This window comes from Amaranthus tricolor, chromosome 13 (assembly GCF_026212465.1).
Source record: "Amaranthus tricolor cultivar Red isolate AtriRed21 chromosome 13, ASM2621246v1, whole genome shotgun sequence".
NCBI classification, from domain to species: Eukaryota; Viridiplantae; Streptophyta; class Magnoliopsida; order Caryophyllales; family Amaranthaceae; genus Amaranthus; species Amaranthus tricolor.
In genome coordinates, this window is record NC_080059.1 from 5,316,335 (window position 1) to 5,343,219 (window position 26,885).

General features: G+C 35.3%; 5 protein-coding genes across 9 annotated transcripts; 3 read left to right on the top strand and 2 right to left on the bottom strand.

Annotated features, from left to right (window-relative positions):
• Nucleotides 1–895: 895 nt before the first annotated feature.
• Nucleotides 896–11,324, top strand: LOC130798380 (phosphoserine phosphatase, chloroplastic). Of its 3 annotated transcripts, XM_057661325.1 has the most exons (9): nucleotides 896–1,142; nucleotides 3,762–3,824; nucleotides 3,946–4,180; nucleotides 7,147–7,279; nucleotides 7,381–7,488; nucleotides 9,143–9,236; nucleotides 9,440–9,589; nucleotides 9,674–9,727; nucleotides 10,934–11,324. In XM_057661325.1, exons 3-9 carry the CDS (start codon nucleotides 3,955–3,957, stop codon nucleotides 11,057–11,059), a joined length of 891 nt encoding a protein of 296 aa, XP_057517308.1. In that variant the 5' UTR covers nucleotides 896–1,142; nucleotides 3,762–3,824; nucleotides 3,946–3,954; the 3' UTR covers nucleotides 11,060–11,324. The 3 variants fall into 3 exon arrangements, with proteins under 3 accessions (XP_057517308.1, XP_057517309.1, XP_057517307.1); XM_057661326.1 differs by lacking the exon at nucleotides 3,762–3,824 and having other exon boundaries at nucleotides 896–1,769; XM_057661324.1 differs by lacking the exon at nucleotides 3,762–3,824 and having other exon boundaries at nucleotides 897–1,142.
• On the bottom strand, nucleotides 1,684–2,289 carry LOC130798746 (uncharacterized mitochondrial protein AtMg00300-like). The gene is made up of 2 exons (XM_057661846.1): nucleotides 2,206–2,289; nucleotides 1,684–2,049 (listed from the first exon to the last, which is right to left on the bottom strand). The coding sequence occupies exons 1-2, from the start codon at nucleotides 2,287–2,289 to the stop codon at nucleotides 1,684–1,686; spliced, it is 450 nt and encodes a 149-aa protein (XP_057517829.1).
• Nucleotides 11,325–13,267: 1,943 nt separating the features above from the next.
• Nucleotides 13,268–21,824, top strand: LOC130798381 (protein POLAR LOCALIZATION DURING ASYMMETRIC DIVISION AND REDISTRIBUTION-like). 3 transcript variants are annotated; one of them, XM_057661329.1, is made up of 3 exons: nucleotides 13,268–13,606; nucleotides 17,999–18,417; nucleotides 20,906–21,824. In XM_057661329.1, exons 2-3 carry the CDS (start codon nucleotides 18,049–18,051, stop codon nucleotides 21,584–21,586), a joined length of 1,050 nt encoding a protein of 349 aa, XP_057517312.1. In that variant the 5' UTR covers nucleotides 13,268–13,606; nucleotides 17,999–18,048; the 3' UTR covers nucleotides 21,587–21,824. The 3 variants fall into 3 exon arrangements, with proteins under 3 accessions (XP_057517312.1, XP_057517311.1, XP_057517313.1); XM_057661328.1 differs by lacking the exon at nucleotides 13,268–13,606 and adding an exon at nucleotides 16,089–16,279; XM_057661330.1 differs by lacking the exon at nucleotides 13,268–13,606 and adding an exon at nucleotides 16,298–17,804.
• Nucleotides 13,606–16,089, top strand: LOC130798383 (uncharacterized). Its single transcript, XM_057661332.1, has one exon. It carries the CDS (start codon nucleotides 15,457–15,459, stop codon nucleotides 16,078–16,080), a length of 624 nt encoding a protein of 207 aa, XP_057517315.1. The 5' UTR covers nucleotides 13,606–15,456; the 3' UTR covers nucleotides 16,081–16,089.
• Nucleotides 21,825–22,149: 325 nt separating the features above from the next.
• LOC130798382 (glycine-rich RNA-binding protein blt801) lies at nucleotides 22,150–26,147 on the bottom strand. The gene is made up of 5 exons (XM_057661331.1): nucleotides 26,023–26,147; nucleotides 25,113–25,257; nucleotides 24,961–25,029; nucleotides 23,694–23,800; nucleotides 22,150–23,124 (listed from the first exon to the last, which is right to left on the bottom strand). The coding sequence occupies exons 2-5, from the start codon at nucleotides 25,246–25,248 to the stop codon at nucleotides 22,537–22,539; spliced, it is 900 nt and encodes a 299-aa protein (XP_057517314.1). The 5' UTR covers nucleotides 25,249–25,257; nucleotides 26,023–26,147; the 3' UTR covers nucleotides 22,150–22,536.
• Nucleotides 26,148–26,885: the final 738 nt, after the last annotated feature.

Genomic DNA, 26,885 nt, shown 5'->3' on the forward strand with positions numbered 1-26,885 from the left:
GTTATAACTTATAACCATTAAAATTGTGAAACATGAAAAACTTATACGCTCTTCAATTCAGAACAAATATTTCATTTAAGATTTGTACAAATATTAAGGCAAGGAAAGAACCCACAATAAAAATACAAATTAGGAGGAGACCACAGTAAACAAGGTTTCCGCATGTACAGTTTAAAGTAGGGACCACCACTCAAATAGTTGTTTACATGTACAAAATAAAGATGAATTGACATAAAAAATGAGACATTTATTGTAAATACAAATTAAGAGGAGATCACATTAAAAAGGTTTTCACATGTGTTAAAAATCATTACTTAAAATAGAAATGGAATAATTTAGATAAATTGACCTAAAAAAAAGACATTTATTGTGAATTAGAGAGAGTACGACCTTATTATCTCAAAAAATATTGGTTGGTGATTGTCTCTTTTATTTTAGTGTATTTGAGAATTCACATAAACATATATGTACATCTTTTTTTTTTCTAATGGTTACAAAAGAATTAAAAAGCTATAAAAGAATCTTCATTTCTACTTCTTTCACTTCAAATTAGTTGCAATATTTGCTTTTTCACGAATTTCAATGCATTAATTTAATCATTAATATCTTTAATTATGTATAATAAAAAAAATATTTGATATTAATAAATTTTGCATTGAGACGAATCAAATAAGATCTCACCTAACTATATTTTAACTTATAGGTTAAAAATTAATAATAGATAAATAGTACATAATTTCCAATATTACAAATAATTTAGAACGAAGAAGATATAAAATAAATTGAAAAGATTTAAAGAAAAAACAATCAATTCCTTTCAATTTTTTTTTCTTGTTAATAAACAAATAAGAGGTACTTTATTCTAAGTTCCATTTTTGCAATAAGTAGGCCGGGCTACTAAACGGATTGAAAGGGTTAGAGTCAATAATGGGTACCCCTCAACAACTAAGATTAACAGTGGCTATTTCGTATTTCGCCGAGTATGCCGATTTGCAGAAAATAACGTAGTAACGGCTGAATCTCAACTACCTTTTTCAGAATTCTCCGAATCCCAATCTGTTCTGCAAATTCCCCGCTTTGGAGGAGGATTGAGCTTGAGATAAGCTTCTCAAGTGGTTCAATTTCAAAGGATTTTGAGAAATGTGAGTATTTCTCGATTTTAATGGAGTACTTCATTTGTGATTCTTAATTTTTGATTTGTTTCGCATCGATTTTCATGTTATGGAGCCTGGATCTTTCTTTAATCTTCCATACTTTGATCGTTGGTTTTTATCGGTTTTTAGAGCCAATAATCCGCCATTAGTTGCGTGATTCCTTCACTTTCTTCTTGTTTTTGAGATATTTTCTGTTAAAGCAAGTGCCAATAATTTTAATGATGACGTTAACTTTAAACATACAATCGAACATGCTTTGTCTTGTACTTTGGAGAGCTTAGATAAAGATGTATCGAATATGGGTGGTTTAAAGTTTGGAACGGTCGATGAAAATTGCTTGATCAAAGCAAAAAGGAAAGAAGCAAGACTGTGAGTGGCTTGATCAGGCGCTCGATGGAGCAGTGCCTAGCTCGACCAGTTGAGCGGTGTTGGCTCGATCGAGCAGAATGTCCAGAACAAGTCAGTTGCTTGACTGGAAGCTCGCTCGACCGAGTGAGGTAGTGGCCCGGTCAAGTGACAGTCGAGCAGACTACATTGAATTCTGTTTTTGGTCAGAATTTGTAGTGACTATGACGGGTGCAGGACCCCACACATCGGAATGAATCAGCATAAAAGGTAAATCAGCTCTATTCAAACTAGTAGAGTATGAGTGTTTATGACTCTTTGCACGAATACAAGTTTCACACTTGAAATCAGTTTTTAGTCCTATAAATTGTGGAAAAAGTTTTTCTAAATACCCTATTGATGGATGCCCCAAACGTCGATGCCATGTCCACAGTTGTCTTTCCTCTGACCCGCGAGCAAGAACAGCTTTGCCTTTTTGAGTCTCCCCTTCCAAGTAGTATAATCCTCCTTTTTCAATACCACGCCCAATGACTTTCCCTGTCCGAACATCCTGCACAGTACAACATCCGGGCTCAATGAGAACAGAACAACCAAGATCTCTAGTAAGTTGGCTTACTGATAATAATTTATGAGACAAGTCGGGGACAAATAAACAATTTTTTAAAGTAAGATTTTCTGTAAGAGAAATTGTTCCAGCGCCGCTCACTTTAATCCCTTCCCCATTGGCTGTTTTAATAATGGTTTTTATAGGGGTGTCACGAGTCAAAAAATCGTTCGGGTCATACGACATTGTATCGGTGGCACCACAATCAATTATCCAACCCTTATCAAAATAAGACAAGTATTAAATGAGGACGAAAAAACAGAAAAAATATGGGATGAGGAAGATGATGAGCCACGTGACTCTTGGGCTTGAAAGAACGAGCCACGTGACCCCCCCTCCTTTAGGGTTTCACTTCCTTTAAAAGGAGATGGGGGGTCTTCCCTTCCTTCACTCCTTTCTCTTCTTCTCACTGTTAGGGCGCCTCCTCTAGGGTTTCTGGTACCTTCTTCCTTGCCTGTAACATTCATGGCTTCACATGGTTTCTCACCTTCTTCCATGGTTGTGGATCTCTCTTGGCGCCACCCCACTGCTGCCTTTCCCATACGAGTTTGATCTGAAAAACGCGCCGCCGGTTTTCTTTCTCCCCTCTTCTTAGAATCCGGCCACCATTCTGGGTACCCCACGAGTTTGAAACATTCGTTCCTTGTATGCCTAGTACCACCACAATAGGTACACTTCAGGTGAGATCTTTCATCCTCCCTCCGGTAAGATTTCCCTTTGACTGAAAAAATCCCTCCGGTGTCTGGTGACTCAAAATCCGACGAGGGGTTTGTCTTCATGATTCCTCGTCTCAGAATCTCCCTTCTGATGCTTGCATAGGCCTCCTCCACTGTGGGAAGAGGATCTAAGAGGAGGAGATCTCTTTTATCCTTGTCGTATGTTTCATTGATGCCTCCTAAAAACTGGTATAATCTGTTTTGTTGAGTTATTTGATTATAAATGATGATGTCGCATGGATCCTTCATCGGATTTGGTTGTCTTCTGTCGATTTCTTTCCATAACACAATCAATTTGCTGTAGTATGTTTCAATGGTGTCTGGCCCTTGTTGGATCTTGTTGGTTTTGACTGTTAAGTCGAAAATTTGCAGGCCATCCCTCCCACTGCTATACAGTGTTTCAATCCCTTGCCACAATGTTTTGGCTGTCGGGAAATCGAGATATTGATTGACTAGATCAGACTCTATATTCTCCAGAATCCATGAGATAACTATTGAATCACTTCTGATCCATTGGTTGTACGCTGGGTCATTTGTGGGTGGAGGATCGTCGATGATGTGATTGAGACGATCCCGTCCACTAATGGCTAAGTGCATCAGCCTGGACCATTTTGTGTAATTTTGATTAGTTAATTTCTCTGAGATTAGGAGGGTATGTGTGCTGGTTTCAGTGGATGGTTTGTTGGGGTTTAACTGTTTAAAGAGTTGCAACAACTGCCCCATTGTGACCGGTTGGTCTGGTGCTATGACAGTTCTTGATTCATCTTCCATTGTTGGATTTTAAGGTAGGTTAATTGGTATGTGATGAAGCTGCGAAGAACGATTCAGAATCGTTCTGGCTTTGATACCATGTTTTTTGTTTAATCAGCAAGGTTTTTTTTGTGTTTTTGTATTTTATTGCTTGTATATCATCCTATCAACTGATGATGGTTATTTATACAGAAGTTAAAATAACTGCTCCTAAGAAGATCTAGTAACTGCAACATTGCTTGTTTAATCAGCAAGGTTTTTTTTGTGTTTTTTTTGTGTTTTTTTTTTTTTTGTGTAAGTTTACTCTTTGATGCCTTTATGCTATTTAATTGCGGGTATGATTCTTAGAACTATTTTGCTTTTTTTGTATTAACAGATAAATTTGATGGAAACCTTGATGAGTGCACATATTGTGAAAGTTCCTGCTTGTCATGTAAAGCAATATAATTTATCTATTTTTAGTGCCTCTAGTCCAAGGTTGAGTGGAAAGGTACATCAAAGTGCATTTGGGATGATTAAGTGCTCTAAAATGGCAAATTCAGTTGCTTCTTCCATTCAGCCACTTGATACTTCAACTACTGAACGCTTCGATAACACACTACCTTCAAAAGGTTGGTAATGTACTTCAATTTTACTGTTGTAATTTATTTCTATTGCTGCTGGTAGTAGAGTAGAGATTTTAACCATTTCTAATGGAGCCACATAATCTTTTGTTTGTCCATAAAAGTTCACGAATAACTAAATACATAATAAGGTGATTAAAAGATTAATTATTCATGCCAAAACTAAATTTACCAGACAAACAACTCTTTAATCTGCTTTAGTTTTATGACCAAGTAAATTCTGTACATCCTGGATTGGGTATTTTTCATGTCACATTTGCCTGATGCTTTTTTGAATCATCTCAAGCAAAGGAAAAACTGGTCTGTATTCTGTACAACTATCAATCTACTGAAGTAGACCACACTGACTGTATTGACAGTGAGAATATAGGTGTTTAATACTCCCATTGACTTGTGATATAAGCAGCGAACTGGTTCAAAAATCTTCCACCTCAAAAATTTTTCAGTCGTCTACAACTGATTTTACATCATAAGCCAACTGATAAATAGGCTTTTAGGAGATGCTAAGCTGTTGCACATAATTTTTCCTCAGGTAAGCCTAGGATAATGTCCATCTACTTGTAAACTTCTGTAGCAAAAACTATCATTTTTCACTGAAGAATTCAGCCTCGAAAGGAGAATAACTTCCATCAGCTGCATAAGGCACCCTATTTCCTATCCGTGATTCGGCTCTTGCAAGTATTTTATTGACAAGACATTTACAGTCTCTATTCTTGAGTTTCTTAGGTGACAATGGCACTGCCAGGTATCATAATGGAAAAGATACTGGTGTTATATGAATATACGATATATGTAGTGTCAAACTTTAGACTGTTTTTCTGTGCCCGTATATGCCTGTAAAGCATGCACTGCTTTTACTAAGTTTGCTACTACTGTGGAGAAAGGAGAGAAATGATAACTCTTTATGAGCTTTATGACATATATTATCTGCTCTTGCAAACAACACTATACCAGCAAATGTTGGATGTGGAATATTGAAATTATTACACCTTAGATGGGTATCAAAACCTGGCTGAGATGAGCGCAGTTTCGTGCTTCTAGTGATACTCTCATTCTTGTGGCAAAAAGTTTATAGTCGTCGGTCTCATGCCCTTTCAAAATTTTCCACATTCACAATATTTGGATTCCATTCTATCCAAATTCTTCTTTTTGGTAATGTTGGTCATTGTTGCTCCATCCTAATGTATAAACTATCTCATATAGATCTCTTTACTTCTCTAATTTTATGAATTTTGGTATCATACATCAGTCACTGCACACACAATTAGGGAATTTCTCAATTTTTGTGCCTGAACTTCAAATTCTTCAGTTGCATCTTAACACTCACATGACACAACCCCATCTTCTACAACAAAAGAACAATAACAGGAGCCTTACTTTTTTCTGTGTGGACCAAGCATTGTTTTTCCATTCTCATCTGGTAACTGTTGTATTTGTGATGTTTTGAGGGTCATGCTTATGCTGTTATATTTTCAGTTATTGAACCAATTGCTAATATATAGTCTATAGCAGTCAGCTTTTGTTCCTAAGGACTTGCATTCACATCAATTTCATTCACCAATTCATCCACATCAAAAATCCCAAAATTTCTATTAGCAAAAACCCCGTTTCTGCTCTCCAAGTTCCCCCAAACTATTTTGAACTCAAATCTGATGATGTAATGTGCTACAGTATGTGTTTCCATTTCAATATTATCCCTCTGGATAACTCTTCGAGTGGTACTAGTGTTTACTATCAACTTGAGTTTTGTTATGCGTCTGCATTGGGATTCTTTGTTGCTGCTTGTTCTTATTAAATTTCTAATTTTTTCCTTTGCCATGAGATAGAAGCACATGGTAGCTTTGTTAGTTTCTTTTCTTTTTTAATGGAGCCAAAGTTTGTAGCTTTAAAGTATTTGTACTTCCAAGTTGGTGAAGTTGCATATGGTGTTTGCAATTAAGTGTACATTAGAAACAACTTCCTTTTTTTTTTACAAGGGTGAGGTTTTGTATGTCCAACCCCCTCTTACCCCCACTAGTGGGAGCCACTTTAGCATATTTGGGACAATGTAATGTTATAGACTTATAGTAGTAGAGTGGCGTTTGTATTTTTCTCATTCTCTGTTTGTTTTGAGTTTTAACCATTTAAATGAACTTCACTTTTGTGTAACTTTGACAATTGTTTGGAGTTTTGTTTTCTTAATGATGACTTTTTCTTTATGAAAGAGTTCGTGAAGTCTTTAGTCATTTGATTGGTAAATTATTGCACTCGCATTCGAGATTAAGGTCTATTTTCTATTTTTATCCAATTTATTATACCTTTTTTTTTCAATAAGTTAAGTTTAACAGTTATGAGTCCTTATTCTTAGTTCTTACTCTTTTTTAGTACCTATAAGTTCACATTAATTTTAGTTAAACACTAATACAGATAATCGCATGAGTTCAGCTTTGATATGTTCACAATATAAGCATAAGTGGTCGGACTCTAGTAAAGATATGCTGTCAGTCTATCAGCTACACCCCTGTATTTAGATAGAATGATATTCTCTGTGTGCAAGAAGAAAAAAGGCGGGTGATTTTCTGATGAATCTTCGTTTACTTTTTTTGGATGTATATCTTCTTTTTCTATCTGTTATATCTGCCTATGAATTTCTGTCTCCACTTGAAGGATGACGTCATTGCTTTTGTCCATTAACAAGATTCATAATACTTTTCTATAGTGATTAATCAATTTGATTAGTTATTTCTTTATATGCAAAAGTGTTAGTATGAAAGTGCTTTTGTCTGTCATTTTATATTTCAACATGCCTATGATGTCCATGGTGATATTCTCAGGCATAATAGTACATTTTCTTGATACTATCACATCTAGTGTACATGGATCTTTGCTCTATCAGCTATAGTATTTCTTGATGTTTACATCACTATTGTTCTAATGATGGTTTTGTGAGTAACATATCTGTCATGATACTGCAGAAGTGCTTGACCTGTGGAGAAATGCGGATGCTGTTTGTTTTGATGTTGATAGCACAGTGTGCATAGATGAAGGTATTGATGAATTTGCTGAATTTTGTGGAGCTGGAAAAGCAGTTGCAGAGTGGACATCAAGGTTGAGTTTGTTATTATAAATTGAAGAATCCTCGCATCTTTTATGTTTTGGATGCTGATATTTGTTTGCCATCCTAATATGCTTTTCATTCCTTTTTGCAGAGCTATGAATGGATCAGTTACCTTCCAAGAAGCGCTAGCTGCTAGGCTATCCTTAATAAACCCATCTCTTGCTCAACTCCAGGATTACCTTGAAAAGAGGCCTCCAAGGTAAGCTAATGACAAACTTGTGGATTAAATAAGTTACATGTGTGTTAGATAAGGCAAGCAGGGCTCTGATGTCTTGTGTATACAACAACCCAACGTATTCACATGGCATAAATGCTAAAATGCCTTCCTCTTAACTTAGCTGCAATAAATATTACCTCTCGCAAAAAAAAATATTGTTGTATGGCCAGTAACCATTTTTCAAAAACTTGGCTAAATATAAAACATGTCCAAGCGTACCAGTATCTTTCCCATGTCTACTATCCATGGAATAAAAATGAGGTTGTTCACTTTATAATGAATTTTGAGCTTAGTGTTGTGAAGCCTTGTTACGTAACCTGATCATGGACTAACAGCTATTATAAGGTCTTGTTCTAACATATAAGCCATTATATCTTTCTTTTTTTTAATATGTATTAGGTTCTTTAAGGTTAAACTTTGATTTTATTATATGATCTAGAATATTTGAATTATTATGATAAATGGATATTTTTCAACTTCACAATTAACATTCCGATGTCGGCAGATTAAGTTATAACACCGCGAGGTGCCGCGTTTGCGACATCACGACTGTTACCACAACCACATCAATATCTGCAATTTTTTTCCTATGCTACTATCCCACAAGATCTACTCTACTCCAGAGACAACATTGACAACAAAGAATGCATTCTATTACTCCATGTCATTAAGTGACTTTGACCTTGGCATAGGCCGGGTTCGAAGGTCAGATAAGCATCCTTACCCTTGTTATTGATAACAAAGATGTTGTTTCTGATTGACCTTAGGAAGCAAACATCATCTACAACTTTACACAAATAAGAAGTGCACATAATTTAATATGTCATTTTAATATAATCGATCAGAATCTGAAATCAAAGAAAACCATAAATCTTTGGTCTCATCCAAATAAGGGACATACACACTCCAGAGCCGAGATGAAATATAAAGACTTGGTCACATGCTACAAAGAATTGTTGGCTTCTAACTTTTCAATGAAATTGATGATAGTTTTTTCTTCAATCTATAATTGATTGCTCTTGCAACATGCAAAACATGGTCATTCATGTTAGTTTAAACAAAGATGTGGCTTTTTATTTTTAAATGGCTTGAAGGTCCTTCTCTTTTGGTGGCACATGATTCTAGATTGAATACTATTTTTTGTTGCTGTGACTGCGTGTCTAACTACTAACTATATATAACTCAGCATCCTGAATTCCATGAATAGACAGTTCTGCAGAGACATACATAAAGAAAATAATTGTATCTTCTGCCACATTTAGTTTTCCTAACCTTGAAAAAAATTTATGGTTTTCCCCTTTTTTATTATTGTTTATTCTTGTTTGGCCATTTGTATTTTCTGGAATATTGCTTAGCCATTTTGGACGCACACATCCTGCTTGAGTTTTCCTTTTGTTTTTCACCTAGTGTAGAATTTTTTTATTAATAATGTTTTCTTTTGCCGTTGAACTTCACGAATATGGAGAATGGAGGCGATGTTACTTCTAAATATACAAAGGATATGCAGCATCAAGTCTGCTGCATTGATTTGGCTTGCCAGCTTGCCTGTTCTTTTTCTTTCATCCTGAAATGTATTTGCCGAGTCTTCATAAACTTCATTGAAGGAATTGTGACAATCAATCTTATTGATGTACAGACTTTCATCTGGCATAGCAGAGCTGGTTAAGAAGCTGAAGGCAAAGAACGTTGATGTTTATCTTGTATCTGGAGGCTTCCGTCAGATGATAAATGTATGCTATTTACTCGTTGTTTCATGCTAGTTATCTCATTATGAACATTAGTGTATAGATGAACCCTTGTTATTAATGACTAATGAGCATTTCATCTGAATATCAATATACGATTGTTTAAGAATTAAGAATGCTTTCAAGTTCTTCTCTTGTACTTGGAGTTTGTACTTCAAAATATTGACTTCGGCTTTCTCATTCTAAAGCCCGTTGCATCGATTCTTGAAATTCCACTCGAGAACATATTTGCCAATCAAATTATTTTTGGCGAGTCTGGAGAGTTTCAAGGGTTTAATGAAAACGAGCCAACTTCAAGGAGTGGAGGGAAAGCTGTAGCAGTTCAACAGATACGGAAGGTTTGCTTAACTGCCCTCTTTACACATTGTATTTCTTTTCACAAAAGTTTCTTTTCATGATTCATTTCTGGTGATTATTTTCAGGCTCTTGGGTACAAAATATTAGGCATGATTGGTGATGGTGCTACAGATCTTGAGGTAAGAATGTATTTTCAGGCTCTATTTTTTTTCTAGTGTGCCTTATGCTCTCATAGGATATTTAGCTATGTTGATCCTGGTACCAATTATATAAAGACATCAAACGTGACTATGGAAACCATTAGACGTAGAATCTTCATCAACTAACTAGGTTCAAAAGTAGTGTGATTTCATATTGACCTGCTGTACCTTGATTTAACTAGCCAGCATTTCTGTTTGTCGGAGTTGATGACTCGTACTTTTTTGGATTATATGACTTGAAGATGTAATGGTTGTTTGGTTGACATATAAATGACAACGAAATTATGTTTCAAGATCTATAACAGCTCTTGTAGGAAGTTCTTCATTAATAGAGAAAATCAATTGCTTGTCTCTACTCTCCCTAGTAAATAGTAATGTTAATTTCACAGTCATTTATCACATAAGGTTTACCTTCGGCTCTTCCTTTGGTTTTTACTATTTTGGGAAATGATATTTTCTCTAATTGAAAGATCACATAGTTTATTCTTGTTAGCTTTGTTGGCCAGCAAATAGAGCTCCAATCTATAAAGGACGTGATAAACACCGTTATCGTATAAACCGTAGCTCAAATCTTAATTAAATTAAGTTCCTCTTAAAACTAAAAAATTAGGTTAGAACAGGTGCACTGACCAGGCTTGAATGCAGTAGGATGTTTGTGATCCAGTGTTCACAGAATTACGGAATTATTTAACTGGAGTCTGTCAGCCAGTCCACACAGATCCAGGTCTGATGAACATGGCTATGGTCCTTGTCCTATTAACTTGAAGGTTCCGGATTCATGTCCACTGAAGTCTCAACTTGGAAATTTCTATTCGGACGGTCAGGACCAGACTCTAGCTTGTTTGTGCAGTAGCTAATGAAACATATGAATTGTAGGATTATATATGACACCATTCTGAAGATGAATCCGGAACTAATTATTCAACATGTTGAATCGTACTGGTTGAAGTTTAATCTGTGACCAAATAGTTAACATCAGTTATGTCTATGCTTTCCTCCATCTCCACAACCAGTAATATGGCAATACAAATAGTACAAATAGTATACCCAATCTTTCAGTAATCAATTCCTTACATTATGTCTATGCTTTCCGACTACTTAGAGACGGAAGTTTTTCTCCCTTCCCCTTTTCGACTATCCAAAGTGTCGAAATTTCTGAGATGGATATGGTGTGTGTGACTGTAGGCTCGTCAACCTGGAGGTGCTGATTTTTTCATCTGCTATGGTGGAGTTCAACTCCGAGATGCTGTTGCTGCAAAAGCAGACTGGCTGGTTTTTAATTTTAAAGATCTTATCAATTCCCTTGACTAGCTTCGCCAATCTTCCCCATTCCTTCTCGAGAGTGGAGAACCGGAGAGTGCGAAAGATAGTTCATTATTAGGAAAAATAAGAATTCGATGTTTGTTCGCCTTACACATCAGATGACTTGTACGCATGAACGGAAGAGACGCTAAGTTCATGTAATATATGGTCGTTACATTTGTTTCACATTGCTTTCCTTTTTGTTTGTACTGAACCATCTTTTGCTGGGAAGGCTGGAAATGCTGGGCAAGAAGCCAACAGCGGATTATTTGAATTACTTTCCTTTTTATCTGCAGTAACTTTTTTATGGAATGCTAAAACAAAATCTGGGATTAAGGATAAGCTGAAAGAGAAACATTTAAGGACTCTTATCAAACCATTATAAGAATGGTCATAAGTTGAAACTCGGGGTATAAAACGACGAGGAAGACCAAAGATGACTTAGAGGGTGGGGTAGAAAATGATATGAATAATCTCAATTATAGGTTGAGTTAGTAGATGATCGAAATGAACGAAGAACGAGCATATGAGCAATTTGTGAGACTGATTTATTGGTTCATGAAACTATTCTCTATTTTTTGAGATTTAAGGCGTTGATATAATTGTTGTTATCGAGAATTTTACCTTACCTTCCACAATGAATAGAGGGATTTGTTAACCAAATATAAAAGTACTTATTTGGGAGTAAATTCTTTGATTCCATGTCTCAAGAACAAGTAAAAATTGATAAATTTGATTCAAGACTATGGTACTAGTTCTCATTAGTTAGCAAATCAAGTTCAGTTCACATTAAATTCATCCAATTTTAGAGAGCAAAACTTTAATTAGATTTCTTAATATAATAAAATGAAGTTTAAAAAGTGCGGTTGCTAATTTACAACTATTATTATAATAATATTTACATCAACGTCATAAAAATGGGTGCAAAATTAATAATTAAATTTTCACCTCCCAAACTCGAAATCTTGAATTTATGCATATTTGTTTTATCCTTCAAAGTTTCTCTCATGACCTCACCACGGGGCAAAAATGTTGAACTTATTTTATTTGCCTATGAAAGTAGGACTAAGTATAGTTACTTGGCAATAAAAAAGCTTGATAACCTATCATCATCATATCCAGCGTATTCCGCTCATAGGAAAATTATGATCAGGGTCTGGGGAGAGAAGAAGACGGCAACTCATACCCATAAAGGAGAGTGCAGTCAAAGAGTCCCTCGGCTTAAGAAAGATTTTCAAAGGACGTGAGAACGAGCAACTATTCGCAATGCCTGTAACTTGTACACACTGTGATCAATACTAATAGCACGTTATTATACATAAATTTTGAAATGAAATGGTCTTACAGTATATCTATTTCTGTTGAGTTGATTCAATATATACTTATAATTTTAAAATTGTCACTTATAATCTTAAATTGATCACCTATAATCTTAAAAGTTTTAATTAGAGAAATAAGCTAATTATATGAAGTTATATCATAGTGAAACAATCTGATACAACACGAGCTAATTATTATATATTCAATATAAATATGGAGAAAATGAGTTTATAACCACTATTAATTATTAGAAGAGATTAATGAACTTCACCGCGCAAATACAAAGCTTCGCTTGGCCTATAGACTTCAATTAAGGATCGATAGAGTAGTTTGAATCATCACTTTGGGGTTGTCAAGAGACAATCAAACTAAAAGTTTGTACTAATTGTTGTAGCCTCATAATATATTAGTACATTTTATCACGCCCCTTTATACGAGAGGTTAAAAGAATGAATATAACACATAGTTTTTTCATATATGGTGTTAAATATTTCACTTAAAATAAAAAGATAAATTTGAAATCGTCTCTATCTTATTAGTTTTGAATCCAAATAAATGAATCAAGATAACTAGCCACAAATATTGTGTCCAAAACATGTCACCAACAAAGGATTCTCTCAAAAAACAAACACCCAAAGAAAAACAAAGACAATGGGAAAAGGAAAATGTTCATCCACACACCAAAAACAACCCATTTTGTCTTTTTTTCTTTATTTTCTCCCATTTCATGCCTTTTCTATTTGTTTTTGACGAATTTGTAGAAAATATTTTTTTAATGCTTTGCCATTACAATATACTAGATTTAGTTCAATTTTTTTAATTTGGAATAAGGTTGAAAAATTAAATGGAGATAAAACTAATTAAATTAAAAAGTGAAAAATCAAACTCTTAAGGAAAATTTGATTTGAAAGATATGAACTTTGCCTTATTTGCTTTTGAAGGTTCAAACTTACGTTTATTTTTGAAGGCTCGAACTTTGGGATATGTCCGCTTTTAAAGGTTCAAATGACCTTTTATCGGATAAATTTGAAAAAACGTTTAAGTTCTTCATGGTGGCATTAATTCCCACCTGTAAAAGGATAGTTTCCCTCTATTAATGCAATTAAACAGCTATCTTCATCACCAATACTACTCTGCTGCTGCTTTCAACAAATTCCCTCTTTATTTAATCACTCCATCTCTATGCCAAAGGATTCAGTTAGGAGGGAGCAGTGAAGAACTCTAATGCACAGGAAGGTAAGTAAAACTAGTGTTTTTGTGTTTATATTTTTTCCATTTTTGCACAATCTGATTCTTTATTTATGCACAAGCTGAATATTTTTTCGCATATTTTGCATATTTTGTAGAACATGGATAATAAGTTTACATTTCGTTAGTGGTTTGGTGGTAAATTTGTTGAAGTAAAAGATGGTGTTGTTTATGTTGGGGGGATGGGTAGTTATTTTTCAGTTGATCATGTTGATTTATGCTTGAATGTAAGAAACAATGTTCTTTTGCAGCAGAAGCAATGAATTAGAAGAAATCAGTTTTATCAAATTGATATTTTCCATACAAAATAAACCTTGCTTAGACATTACATAATCATCTTCTTCTTGAATTTTGCATTCTACTTCTTAGAAAGGACAATATACATTACAAACATAGCCCAAGAAATAAACAACATGAAAAACAGGTTCTTCCCCCTAGCTACTGCTTCTTCAATTCCAATTGTAGGTTGTTAATTTCAACTTTGTATTGTTGTTTCTTCAACAGGACTTTGTCCATCTTATACTCTGCTTTTTTCTTCATCTCACCCAATTCCTTCATCATCTTCTTTGTCTCACTCAGCTTCAATTGCAAGTCTTGTTCTTCTAGATAAATACATTCTTTTGCCCATTTGAAAAATGCACAGTCATCATTCTTTAAGAATACACACAGATTTAGACGGCTAATAAACCTAAAAAAATGATTAAACCTAAAAATTTAAAAAGACTTACAGGCCAATTAGGGCATCCATAAAACCTTTCTCCCATGTTTGAACCCTACCTAACCATACGAAGTTTAGCATTGAATCCATGGTGGCAATGAATAGTTTGAGGATTTGAACTTCGCAGGGTTGAGGAAGAAAAAGCCATTGACGAATCTAAATGGTTACCTTACTATTTGATAGCTACGCCAGTTTAAATCTATAAAACTTCAACATATGAATAGTAATGATTATTAAGGGTTACCATTTACCTAAACATCTTTAAAAGCGAACATACCACAAAGTTCAAGCCTTTAAAAAATAAACTCAAATTTAAACCTTTATAAACAAATAAGCCAAAGTTCATACCTTTCGGATTAAATTTTCCCAAAAATAAAAATGAAAGTAAGAACTTTTTTTTGAAGTTTCAATATCAATTGGCTCACCAAACTACATTACCCGCTCTCTGTCAGCAATAAAGTAAGCCTTCATCTCCAATTCTATGAGCATTTATTGATGAAAAAGAGCCATTGTAGAGACTTCAATTTGTTTATAAGTTCATCAAATCATTTAAAGTTGCCTCTTTATTGAAGGGTATTTGTTGCTTTCAAGTGGGTATCTTTCCAATCTCTTGTACTTTGTATTTTGCTCATTAACTGTGATGGGTTCTTCCTTTTTTCTCTATTAGTAATGGATTTTTTTCATTTCAAGCTTTGCAAGGTGAGAAGTAATTCTTTCTGATACTGATTGTCAAACAATTAGGGTTAATTAGAAAGTTTGTCCTTGACATTTTGATAAATTTTCATGACCAATTTAATTGGATTTTGGGGTTGCTGCTAACTTTTGAAAAAAATTGGGCTTTTGGGTAAAATTGTTGATACTAGAAATGCATTTTGACTTGAATTCTTTAGAGGATTTTTGCTGTTTTTTCCTGAGCTGAGAATTGGATAAAATTGTTGGTTTGTTTGAAGGATTTGATTCTTTTGTTGATTAAAAAAATATGGAGTTTTTTAATTGAAATTATGGGATTCTATAAAAAAAAGTATGCCATGGTACTTGGACAAAGATACTTGGATCAAAATTGGAAGTTGGGGTTGTGGGAATTGGATAGCTAACTGGGTATTTAGAGTAAGAATACAGAATGCAAATGGATTTGTGGGTTATAGCAGCTGCTACTAGTGCTGGATACTTAGCTAAGTACTGGAAGGATGTTTTAGGGGACAAAGACGGTTCATCAGGATTTCCTTCTAGAAGTTCTTTTCCTGACAATCCTGAATCCTCGTTATTGAGTCGACAGAATGGTGATAAGATCTGGCCGAGCCACAAATCCCCGCGAGTCGATTTATCTGAGCAATATATCAATGAAGCTGGAAAGGGTGACTGTTTAGATGAAATGTTTACTGGAAAGAGTGATGATCCTTTTGTTATAGATTTGGGTTATACTAATGTATTGGATCATGAAAAGCAAACAGAGAGGTTTGAGGAATATAAGAAAGACTATAGGGAAGATGTTGACATGCCTGATATACCTGAATACCAGATTTGGGAAATGGGGGATACACATAGCTCTGGAAGAAGCAGCAAATGTCTCAGAGGTGGACGTCTCCAGCGCCTTTCCTTGCCACACATTAAGCTCCGTTCTTCTCTTGATAGTTGCCTTATGGCTCAGATGCATAAGGAACATGCTGGAATAGAGGAATTTCTTCGTACCCCTCTACCTTCGCCTTGTACTCCTGCTTTAAGGTCATTTCTTGTTAACAATTAAAGACAAGTAATGAATAGAGCGAATGGCGATTTTAGAACTGATCTTTACAAGGAAGTACGCCCAAAATTGGATGATGAAGTTGTTTGTGTTCCTCGTCTACCACAAATTATCAAAACAAAGCAGATGCTAAACAAATGCAAAAGGGAAATGGGAAGGTCAAGCAATGTCAAGAAATCGAATCGATTGGATACAAGCAATGGTAATTTTTCCCTCTCTAGTGAGGATTTTATTTGTTACTGCGTTGAATGTTGTTTTATCCACTTATCCCAGAAAATATTGAAATAAAAACTGCAAATAGCTTTAAGCCTTTGTTAATAGTGATTCTTTGTTGAGTCAAGGGCCAAAATTTGAAGTGAGGTGAGAAAAGCTCAAACAGGATTGTGCTGCGCCAACAAGCAATAAGTGTAAGGGAGGCTAGTGATGAGACGAGCACCCTTGTGCTAGGATGAGCACTCGACGAGTGTAGATCCTGCTTAGTTTTGTTGATTGTGCTCAGAAGAGCATGTGAGATGCTCGTCCGAGCACATGTGGTAAGTGGGATTAATTATGCAGATTTTTCCAAAAACATTACTAGATGGAGGGGAATATAAAAACCCAATCAGAGAGACAAGTGCCTCCAAGAGCGTTCTAGAGAGAGAACAAGAAGGGAATCACCAGTGGATAGGAAATAATCTGTAAGAGCTCCTGTGACAACTGAAATGAAGATTTCTCTATTGAGAGTTTGAGAATGAACCCATAAAAGAACTTGAGAGCTGAGTTGGGTGTCCCCATAGAGGGAGAGATAGCTACATAACAAGCTAGAGAGAGCTAATAACAAGCTAGAGAGAGCTAAGAGTGCTAATTTCACTTTTTTTCTATCAATGTAACTCTTGATTTATAGTTTTTTGGTTTCAGAATATAACGGAGTAAAGTAAAATGGCTCATTGAACCATGTGCACTTCTTATTTATGTGAAGTTGCACATGACGTTTGCTACCAAGGGTTTGTCAAAACCTCTTTGTTAGTTTTATCATTAACGGAGTAAAGTAAAATGGCTCATTGAACCGTGCGCACTTAATGACACTCTAAATCTTGGTGTCCACAGATAGGGGTATCCTAGTTCTATAACTTTACAATTACAGTGTCCATGACAGGTTGAACTCCTTCCACTATCGTTGTTGTAGTGGTCTTGTTTCCGTCCTTGAGATGCATCTCTGCCGACATTCATTTGTCTATGTTACAACTTATCTCAGTGTCAAATAGATAGTATATAGTAATTTTGAAGAAAACTATGGTCAATGTTTTCAAATTTTCACTCCAAGAATGCAACCCAGTGACAATGTTCCCTAGAGAGTTGCATAAAGTATACAATAATTTTATGGAATTCAAGAGCTATCTGAACCACACAAATGATGGTAGGGCTTTTATCCAAGAAGGGGTGGATATTGAATCTTTGGGCAAGCAGTTTTGGCCTATGAGAGATTTGCTTGTAGGGACAGCAAAGACTTGCATTTATTGAGGAATACAAGGTCACTTTTTATCTGCAAGTAGGCAATGATTTTGATTTAAATTATTTGTGCGAACAATATGAAGAACGTTGAGAATCATATATACAGTGTTCCAAAAAAATTCTAAAATAACTTTCTCACTATGCTTTGAAGTTTGAAGTTTGAACAAATATGATGCTCCAACATTGGTTTGTCTTCGATGTTTGATGGAGAGCTCACTGGCCCCATTTGTTGTATGGTATAATCCATTTATCCTTATGCCTTATGATGTCCATTAGGTTGTATGTTGTTGTCCGTATTTGTTTGAAAGTTTAATTCTGAATTATTGACCTTCTACAGCTTATTTGTATTTTCTAGATGTTGATCTCTTTGTCCTCTGATGATGATATGGCATTTTTTCAGTTTCTTACCTTAAAATTCTGACTCTATCAGGATCCTCAAGTGATAAGGTCCTTTTCTGCCTTGGGATATCCATCGGTGTGATGTCTAATCTGATAGCTAACAAAGCGGAAGAGGAAAAGTTGAAGGACCGCTTGAAGGAAAGTGAAAATTTGGCTCAAGATCTTCAGGAAGAACTGGAGATGAAAGATTCTTTAACTGTTAAAGAGCTTGTTAATGACGATGACTCACAGGATACACATGAAAGTTCAAATAGTCATGAGAAAATAAGTTTGTTCTCCAACCAAACAGATAGTGGTGTGCCAATAGGATATGATGATGAAGAATCAGTAAGTTTGGAGAAAATTGAGTCATTGAGTAAAATTGAAGCCGAACTTGAAGCTGAACTGGAAAGGCTGGAGCTAAGCATGAAAGGATCAAGTCTGCAAGAAGGAAAATCAGATGCTTTTGAGGTAAATATCATTTCTTTGCTCTTTTCTCTTAAGTCTCGTTATATGAGTTTACACTGAATGAATGTAAGTGGTGATCAAGTAGCTTAATCGTGCTCGAAGCTATATGAGTTTACACTGTTGGTACCTTTTTTTACTTGCTGTATGATGATTTAATACTTCAGACAACCACAAATAGTGTTAGCTGCAGTTGCGTACTTATAATTTTTTTCTAGATACTCTGTTTCTCCCTTATGGTTTTACCCCATTTGACCAAGAGTCGTATGAATTTTTTTGTCGAATAGGACAAACCACAAGGAATTGCATATAATGCTTGTAGGTTCTTTGATAGTACTGAAACTGTTGAGCATTAATTTTAGGCTTTCTAAATACACACATGGAATCCTTCCTCCCATCAATGAACATGTAAGAAATTACTTAAATATTTCGTTGGATAACGCATCTCCATCCGTTTAAATTCAAGTTAATGACCTAAAAGTGCTATGTGGTAGCTAACATCAAGCCACTCTCTAAACTAACCCCTGGTTCTCTTTCCTACCAAGTGCCCTTCCCTGTCTTCCCGGCTGCCACAACGATACCCCCCCTCCTTGTTTATTTCCTAGTTTAATTGTGGATTGGGTTCACCCTGAATCATTTGTCCACCCTTTTAATCCGCTCCTCTTTGACCGATGCCTTCTGCCAGTCCGAAAACCTCTTACCCTGTCTAGATGGGAGCCTCTTCAAACTTCAAAGAATTTGCAAAAGCTATTGTTGTTCTCAACGACAATATGTGTCTCTTATGTGACAGGCTACACCTCTACAATATTCACCAATGGTTATTTACAGTTGGGTCCCCTTGACATTAGACCTATTATCTCTCAAGAAAGAGATAACTTTTTGTTTTTAATGGTCATTTATGTGCTTGGAAGTGAGGTTGGATGGTTGAATTGGCTTGAAAGGTGCAATGTGGCAAGTTCTCGCCCTTCATCAAACCTAAGGTCTTTCATTCACTATCACCATCTGTAATTTTAAACCATTCATTTTGTTTGCTACCTTAAGTCCTCACCTATGCAGACATGCTCCTTCCATCCTATGAAGTTAAATGACTGATTTATGCATAAAAATTGTAGTATGTGAAGTGAGTATGGATGAAAAAGCAGTAAATACACGTTGCTTTATGTGTATCGTATCACCAAGCCATTTTGACGGTTTTGTGGTGGATATATTCAAGCGCTGGAGTTATTGTGATGCCTTCAAAGGCATGTAATGACATCTGAACAATGCAAGTGTAATTTGACATGTTTTAAGCTCATTGGAATGTTTATTTAGTTTGTGAGGTATGTGATGAATTACTTTTTTGACAATCGGCTCTCAATCCAAGCCTGTTCAATTCAATCACTCCTAATACAATAATGCTTTCACTTTTAACGATGCGCCCAAATTTATTGAAGTTAACAACTACAAAATGCAATCCGTGTATTTGGACTAGCTGTTAGCCACCACTATTTTTGAGAGTTAAAAACACCACCTCATAGTCCCTTAGCTGGTCAGCCATCTTAAAGCAAACTTTTGCAGAAGCTGCAAAATTACTAATGGCTCGTTTGATAGGTGTTATTAAATGGTGGTAATGAGAATGATTTATAGTGTAAAATTTCATCAAAAGTTTCATATCATTCCCATGGTAATGAAACTTTGATCACAAAAAAGTTTTTTTTGTTTATAAATTTTCATTACCACCTAATACCACATCTTCCAATGGTAAGGCATTGGAATGAATTTTATGAAGAAAATAAGATGATTAAAGTTGGACAAGCATAACCATCAAAGTAGCCAAGAGATTTTTCAAGCAAAATTACACTAGTTTTTCATTCTCATTACCGTCGTTTATTAACACCTACCATTACCGTCGTTTATTACCACCTACCAAACGGGCTGTAAGCGTTTAGTATGTCTTCCAATAATATATCCTAGCCTACCTTGAAATTTTGGATTTTCTATTGGTGAATTGTTTGAGATTGTTAATCAAGAGTTGCTGCTCTATTGACTAACAATTAGCTTAATACACTATGAGCTAGCAAATGGCAATACAATAGTTTTATTCCATGAAATTGTTTGGGATCTTCTGTTCTTATGTGCTTTGATCAGAAACTTGCTTTGATATTCACTTCTTTGATGGTATGTTCATATTTTCCGTTAAACATTTGGAATAAATAGAAAAATACAAGTAATGTTTCTGGCTATGCGTTATCCTTCTTTTTTATAAATTGCTTGAATACATAGTCCAAACTGGCATGTCATATTCCCTTATGAACTGTCCCTCGTCGTCTAAAAGTGTATATATCATGTCCGAGGGAACTATGGCCTTGAGCTAATAAAATATGTAGCTATTAAAATCAGTTGATATAATTAGCTATTCAAATTAGTTGCTACAATTAGCTACCAGATATCAGCTATCAGTTGTTTGCCAAATACCCTATTATAAATGTTCTAACATAAATTCGTTCTACTGCAGTTTTACCAGGATACCGATCAGGATGTCAGTGCAGAATTGGTGCAAGGTGAACTAAATGCTGATATTTTCGGAGGAAAATCCAGCTCAGAAGTAACCCCTGATCGAGGCTCAACCCCTCAATATGTACAAGAGGGTGTGTCACCTCATGAGCTGAGCTTGCGCCTGCATGAAGTCATTCAATCAAGACTACAACAGCGAATCATGGAGCTTGAGGCTGAACTTGTAAAAAGCCAGAAAAGGATACAGCGCTTGGAATCTGAGAAGAACAATTGGAGAGATGTTTCTCGGAGTGAATCGTCATCTAACATGGGCAGCCCTGTGGCACGGCCTCTTAAAATGAATCCGTCAGGGGACGCAATTGGTGCCTATAATGAAATTCATGGTGAACTTAGCAAGATAAATGGATCGCAAAATGCGGGTTCCTGGATTCATGATGGTAATCAAGAAGATGATACACGACTCTCTTCCGATCAGGGAATGAAAAAGAAGCTAAATCCGAATCAAAATGGTGGAAATAGAATATTACCAAATGAAAGCAGCCAAAATAAGGATGACGACAGAGATGATGATGATGATAATGATTTGCTATTAATAAAACACATCGTTGAGAAAGCTAGGCAAGGCTCTCCGGCTATTTTAAAGGCGCAAAAGGCTATGCTATGGCTTAATAAAGATAACTAGACTCGGTGGAATATAATTCTTTTGGTACGTTGTATAAAAGGATCTCACTTGTGTCGTGTAGAGTTTTAGATATTTTAGGACATATCCCGGCTTCTTCTACGCCTAAGGCGATAACTTCACGCCGGAAGAGCAGTGATAAGCTAATAGTCATTTTCAGTTTTTGTCCAAATTACAGATTTTGCGGCTAATTTGTATTCACAAACAGCTAATAACCCTTAAATCTTAGTGGTGTTCTCAATCTGGGACTATGTTTTAAGGCTTCAAGAAGACGAGCCATTTGTTTTAGGCATTGTAAAGCCGAAGGTTTGGGCTTGGAGTTTGATTCATCTCCCATAGGCCGAAATACACCTGAACTAAGTTCACATTAGACAAATCGACAACTATATGAACTAAACTTGAGCATTATAGAGTCAACAATTCAGTATCCCACTAAATCAGAATCCGAGAGAAGAGGATAGTGGACAGATCATACCCGTGCCCCCTCCAAAGAAAGGGTAAGGAGAAATGTGCGCACTAAACTCTAGCATTATATATTATGGATCAAATTACAACTTGATAAAGAATAGTACTCTCAATGTAACTTTATTTTTGTTGTACTACGCAAGACGCAAGTGTACAAATAAAGATCTATATGTTTAGGTTGTTTCGAAATACTACAAAAATAGATCTTGGGAGGCCAAATAGTACAACTGTAACCTTCAAAATTAAAACGAAACAAATAGGGAAAATCAAAGAGTTCAACATGTTGCCAGCTCCAAATCCAAGCCAACAAAACCTAAAATGTTTTCGACTAACAAAATAATTCGATAGAACACAAAATCGACTGAGAAGTTTTAGCAGTAAAATGGATGTCTGATATAATATTTGTAGCTGGGATGAAAAACTACAGTTCTCAAGCTTCACTGTGAAAGTGAAGCCCATTTATGTCACTCGCTGAATGCAAAGAAAGATCAAGCCCTCTTGGCAAAGTCATCAGGCTCGTCATCATCTTTAAAGTTTTCTTCCAATGGTCGCTTAGACTCGAAGTCAATATCATCACCCAAACCAGTGTTAGAGTTGATGCCAAATTGGTCTGCTGAGCCATCCTCGAGTCCACTGCTAGCAAAGCCAGTCTCAGCAGTGACATTACCACCAGCAGCACCACCACCGAAGTAAGAATCACTTCCACCAACTCCACCAGCAACACTGTAATTGCCCCCGTCAGTGTTCTGGGTACTAGGAGCATAGCCGCCACCAGTGTTGCCTCCATCATTCTGTCCTCCATAACCACCGTCAACACCATAATTCTGCCTTCCATAATTACCACCACTCCCACCATAATTCTGCCCTCCATAACCACCACCACCACCATAATTCTGCCCTCCATAACCACCACCACCTCCATAACCACCACCGCCACCATAATTTTGTCCTCCATAACCACCACCGCCACCATAATTCTGTCCTCCATAACCACCACCACCGTAGCCACCAAAGCCAGCTTGTCGTGGTGCTCTTTCAGTTGCATAATTTACCCTCACTCTACGACCTAGCAAATCCTGCAGGAATTACGGAAGAAATTGTCATGCAATTCAACTAACAATCATAAGTAAAAAACAAACGTCAAAATCTCATGCTAGAATACACAAGCAACCAAGAAGTATGGCTCAGAGATGTAACAGTAGTCTGATGCTAAACACATTCTTCCAGTACTATTGCAACGATTTTGACTTAACGAGTGACGGTGACGCTATGACTAAAGCAAATATTGTAGCAATTCACAAGCATTCTAATAAAATATAATCGAGCACTCGACCTACAAACGTAAGGGAACTTACTGGAGTCAGGATACTGACAGTATATGTGCTTTTATTCTTAACAGATAAAGACTTGGTAGTACCAATGACCATTCCCTTCATATATGCTGTTCAATAAAACTTTATTACTCAAGATTACCCAGTCATTTTAGACATTAATATGACTTAAAGTGTCTGACTTGTACTTTTATGAAAGTTTCCGATACACTCCCATGTTTTGTCTAGAATCTGACACATGTAATGGCGGAAAATTGAAGAGTGTGATAATGTAGCCAAAAACACTTCAGAGTCAAACCAGAATAGAACTATACCTGTCCATCCAGGGCCTGGATAGCACTAGAAGCCTCCTCACTCGAAGAAAACGTAACAAAACCAAAACCTCTAGATCTGTTTTGCTCACGATCCATAATAACTCTTGCTGCAAGAATATAGAGAATGTAAAATCAATTATTGTCCATTAGGCTCTAGTCCTCTACACAGTACCCCATATTCTACTATAAATGAGAGGATGAGAGGGAGCACACACACAGAAATTATACATACCTCTTCCTATAAATGCACGGAAGGCATAAGGGAAATATTAAACTTTCATATAAAAAAATGTAGTTAAGAGTCAAGGTCCATAAAAAAATCTTGCAAAGATCATATTGATAAGCTACGGAAAAGAGTTTGCTCTTTTCTTCAAATATATTACTATTAAAAAAGATTAAAGGAGAAAATAAGGATTTGTTTGCACTCATAAACACAGGGATTTTCTACCTTAGTGCATCCAGCACTACAAGGTATCTTTTATTTTTTCTTTATCTTGTATTTTTTTTCCTTCACTTAGACATCTTTTAATTTCAATTCTATTGGTTTCTTTGATCTCTCTCATCTTATTTCTTTTGATCTGTTATCCTTTCAATTTTGCTTTTCTAATTTTTTTCTACTTTTCACTTGTTTTTTTATTTTAATTTTCTTCTTTTATTTTCCTTTCAATTCCCTTTATTTTTTATTCTAAATCTTCAAGGCTCTTCATTTTTTCTCTACTCTTCTTCTTTGATAACAATGTAATGATACCTAAACAAAAAACGTTTCGACATAATGCTTTACAAAGTATGTGTAGAGACTCTTGCCAATTTACTCTATATTGGTGGATTGGTCATAATGCAAATATGGTAAGCACCGCAAAGGATTCCACGCAATATGTTTTGAAGTTAATTCAGCCTATATTTTATTGTAAGCTCAAAAACCTTCGGATATAGTTATACGGGTGGTAATATTTTTATAATCTTTGAGCAACAATAATGTGTCTTGTCTACAAGCTCACTTTCCCCTTGTGTCTAGATTCCAGGATCCTTTCGCACTTTCGCGCCTCCGTGCACCTCGTTAAACAAGGAGCTTGACTAGTAGTAACAAATTACATTTACGGCCACAAATCCTACTTCACAATGCACCACTAACAGTCATGGAGCCTTAATTGTAACTTTCCAAGCTGGATTAGGACATATGTTGATGAAAAGACTAGGGGTGACACCTAATGAATAAATTACCAACCGTGAACATGATTATATTAAACATTCAGAAAATGACACACACCTTCTACAACTTCACCATATCGAGCAAAAGTATCCCGTAAGGATGTGTCATCTACAGAATATGAGAGACCTGCATTTAAATGAAACGATCTTTAGAAAAGTCACTAACAAGACAAAGCAAAAAGACAAATGCGTAAGAAAGAATAAAGATACCTCCAACAAAAACTTTTGAAGAAGACATGCATCTTATAGCCTGGTAAATAGAGGGATTTGATGCTGAAAATTGCGAAGTAATCTGCTTGCTTATTCTCTGTTTAAGTACATTCCCAACTTTACTAAAGAACGCCATAGTTGCAAGCTTCAAATGAAAAAACAAAGGGAAAAGGTCAGTAAAAATAAGTTGCATTGCGCCTCAACACTACGACCATTTTTCAATCAAATAACATTTTTCAAAAATTCGTACTTGCAAACTAGCATTCAAACCCATAAAATGAGCGCACATAAAACTACGCTTCCATCATATACAATGCAAAACAACTTACAGAAAGAAAAAAAGTCCCTCCATCCTAAACATAACATTCAATAGACTATTCCTGTTCCATTTTATTCAAAAATATTCGCACGGATACTATACACCCAAAAACTGTCCAACTCATAACAACCTTTCAAAAAAAAAAAGTAGATTCTAAACCTTATAAAATAGAAGAAACATTCATAAAACCCAAACAATTAGAGAACTGCACAAAGCTGGTACTTTTGAATAAAATGCAAATAACTTGCAACAAGAAAAGGTTAACGAACTATCGAATCGCGCAAAACACTTGAAAATCCTAATAACAAAGAAAAAAAGGTCGACCATGAATTTGCTTCATTTTTCCACAAATCTCCCCCGAAACACCAATTCAATATCTCATTTCTACACGAAACAAAAAAAAATTCAAACTTTTATTGCAGAAATGACAAAAATATATATACAAAAAAACCTATCATTGAACACATAAATGAATAACAATAATAGCAAAAAATCAATCAAAATTTTGAAAAAAAAATGGATAAACATATGAATCAAATATCAGACAACTCATAAACAAAAAGAGAGAGAGAAAGAAAATGAGAGAAAAACCTTGAGAAATGCGGATGAGTGAAACTCTGATTTGAAGAATAGAAACCCTAGCAAGGGTTTTATGATCGAAAATAAAGAGATTTTTAAGTTGGAGAGCTATTATTTGGTGCTGGAAGGCGTACTATAAAGACTATGTAGATATTGAATATTGATCTTTAACGGATGATAAGTAATTTAGAGCCGTTAATTTTATGATGGTGATGTAAAGTTCTAGGGCATACGTGGTGAGTTATGATTAGTCATGATTTCTGTAAGATTTTTGATTTTATGGCTCTAGAAAATTCTTTGTTTATTGAAGATCAACTATCATACGACGTCGTGTCTCCCTCTCTACTCTAAAATGTTCATTTTTCTTTTTATTATATTATATTAAATTAAAGACATATTCTTTGCTAAGACCGTCTATCAGTGAGACGAATTATAATGGACTGGCTCAATTTTAAATTATTAAAAAAACAGTTTAGAGGTAGTTTTAATTTTTTAATACAAATGATTGAGGTTGCTATCTAACGTTGAGATGATTTCATGCAAGACTTATTGTTAATTTAATATTTTGACTGTCGATTGGAGTTGTAACCCAACACCCTAAATTATTTAGGTCCCAAAATTATATACTCCTAATTTATATTTTTGCAATGAAATAGGAGTTGTAAGGTGTTTTTTATAAAATAATTAAAATATCAACAATACAAAACAAAAGGAGTATTATATAATTTATTACGCCTTAAGTTTTTTACGACACTTTTTATCTTGTATTTTAAATTCATTCAATCTACTGAAAGACCGTTTCCTTGAGAGACGTCTCTCAGGCCCAGCCCATTTAATTTCAAATTATTGTATCATTTATTTATGTCTATTCACAT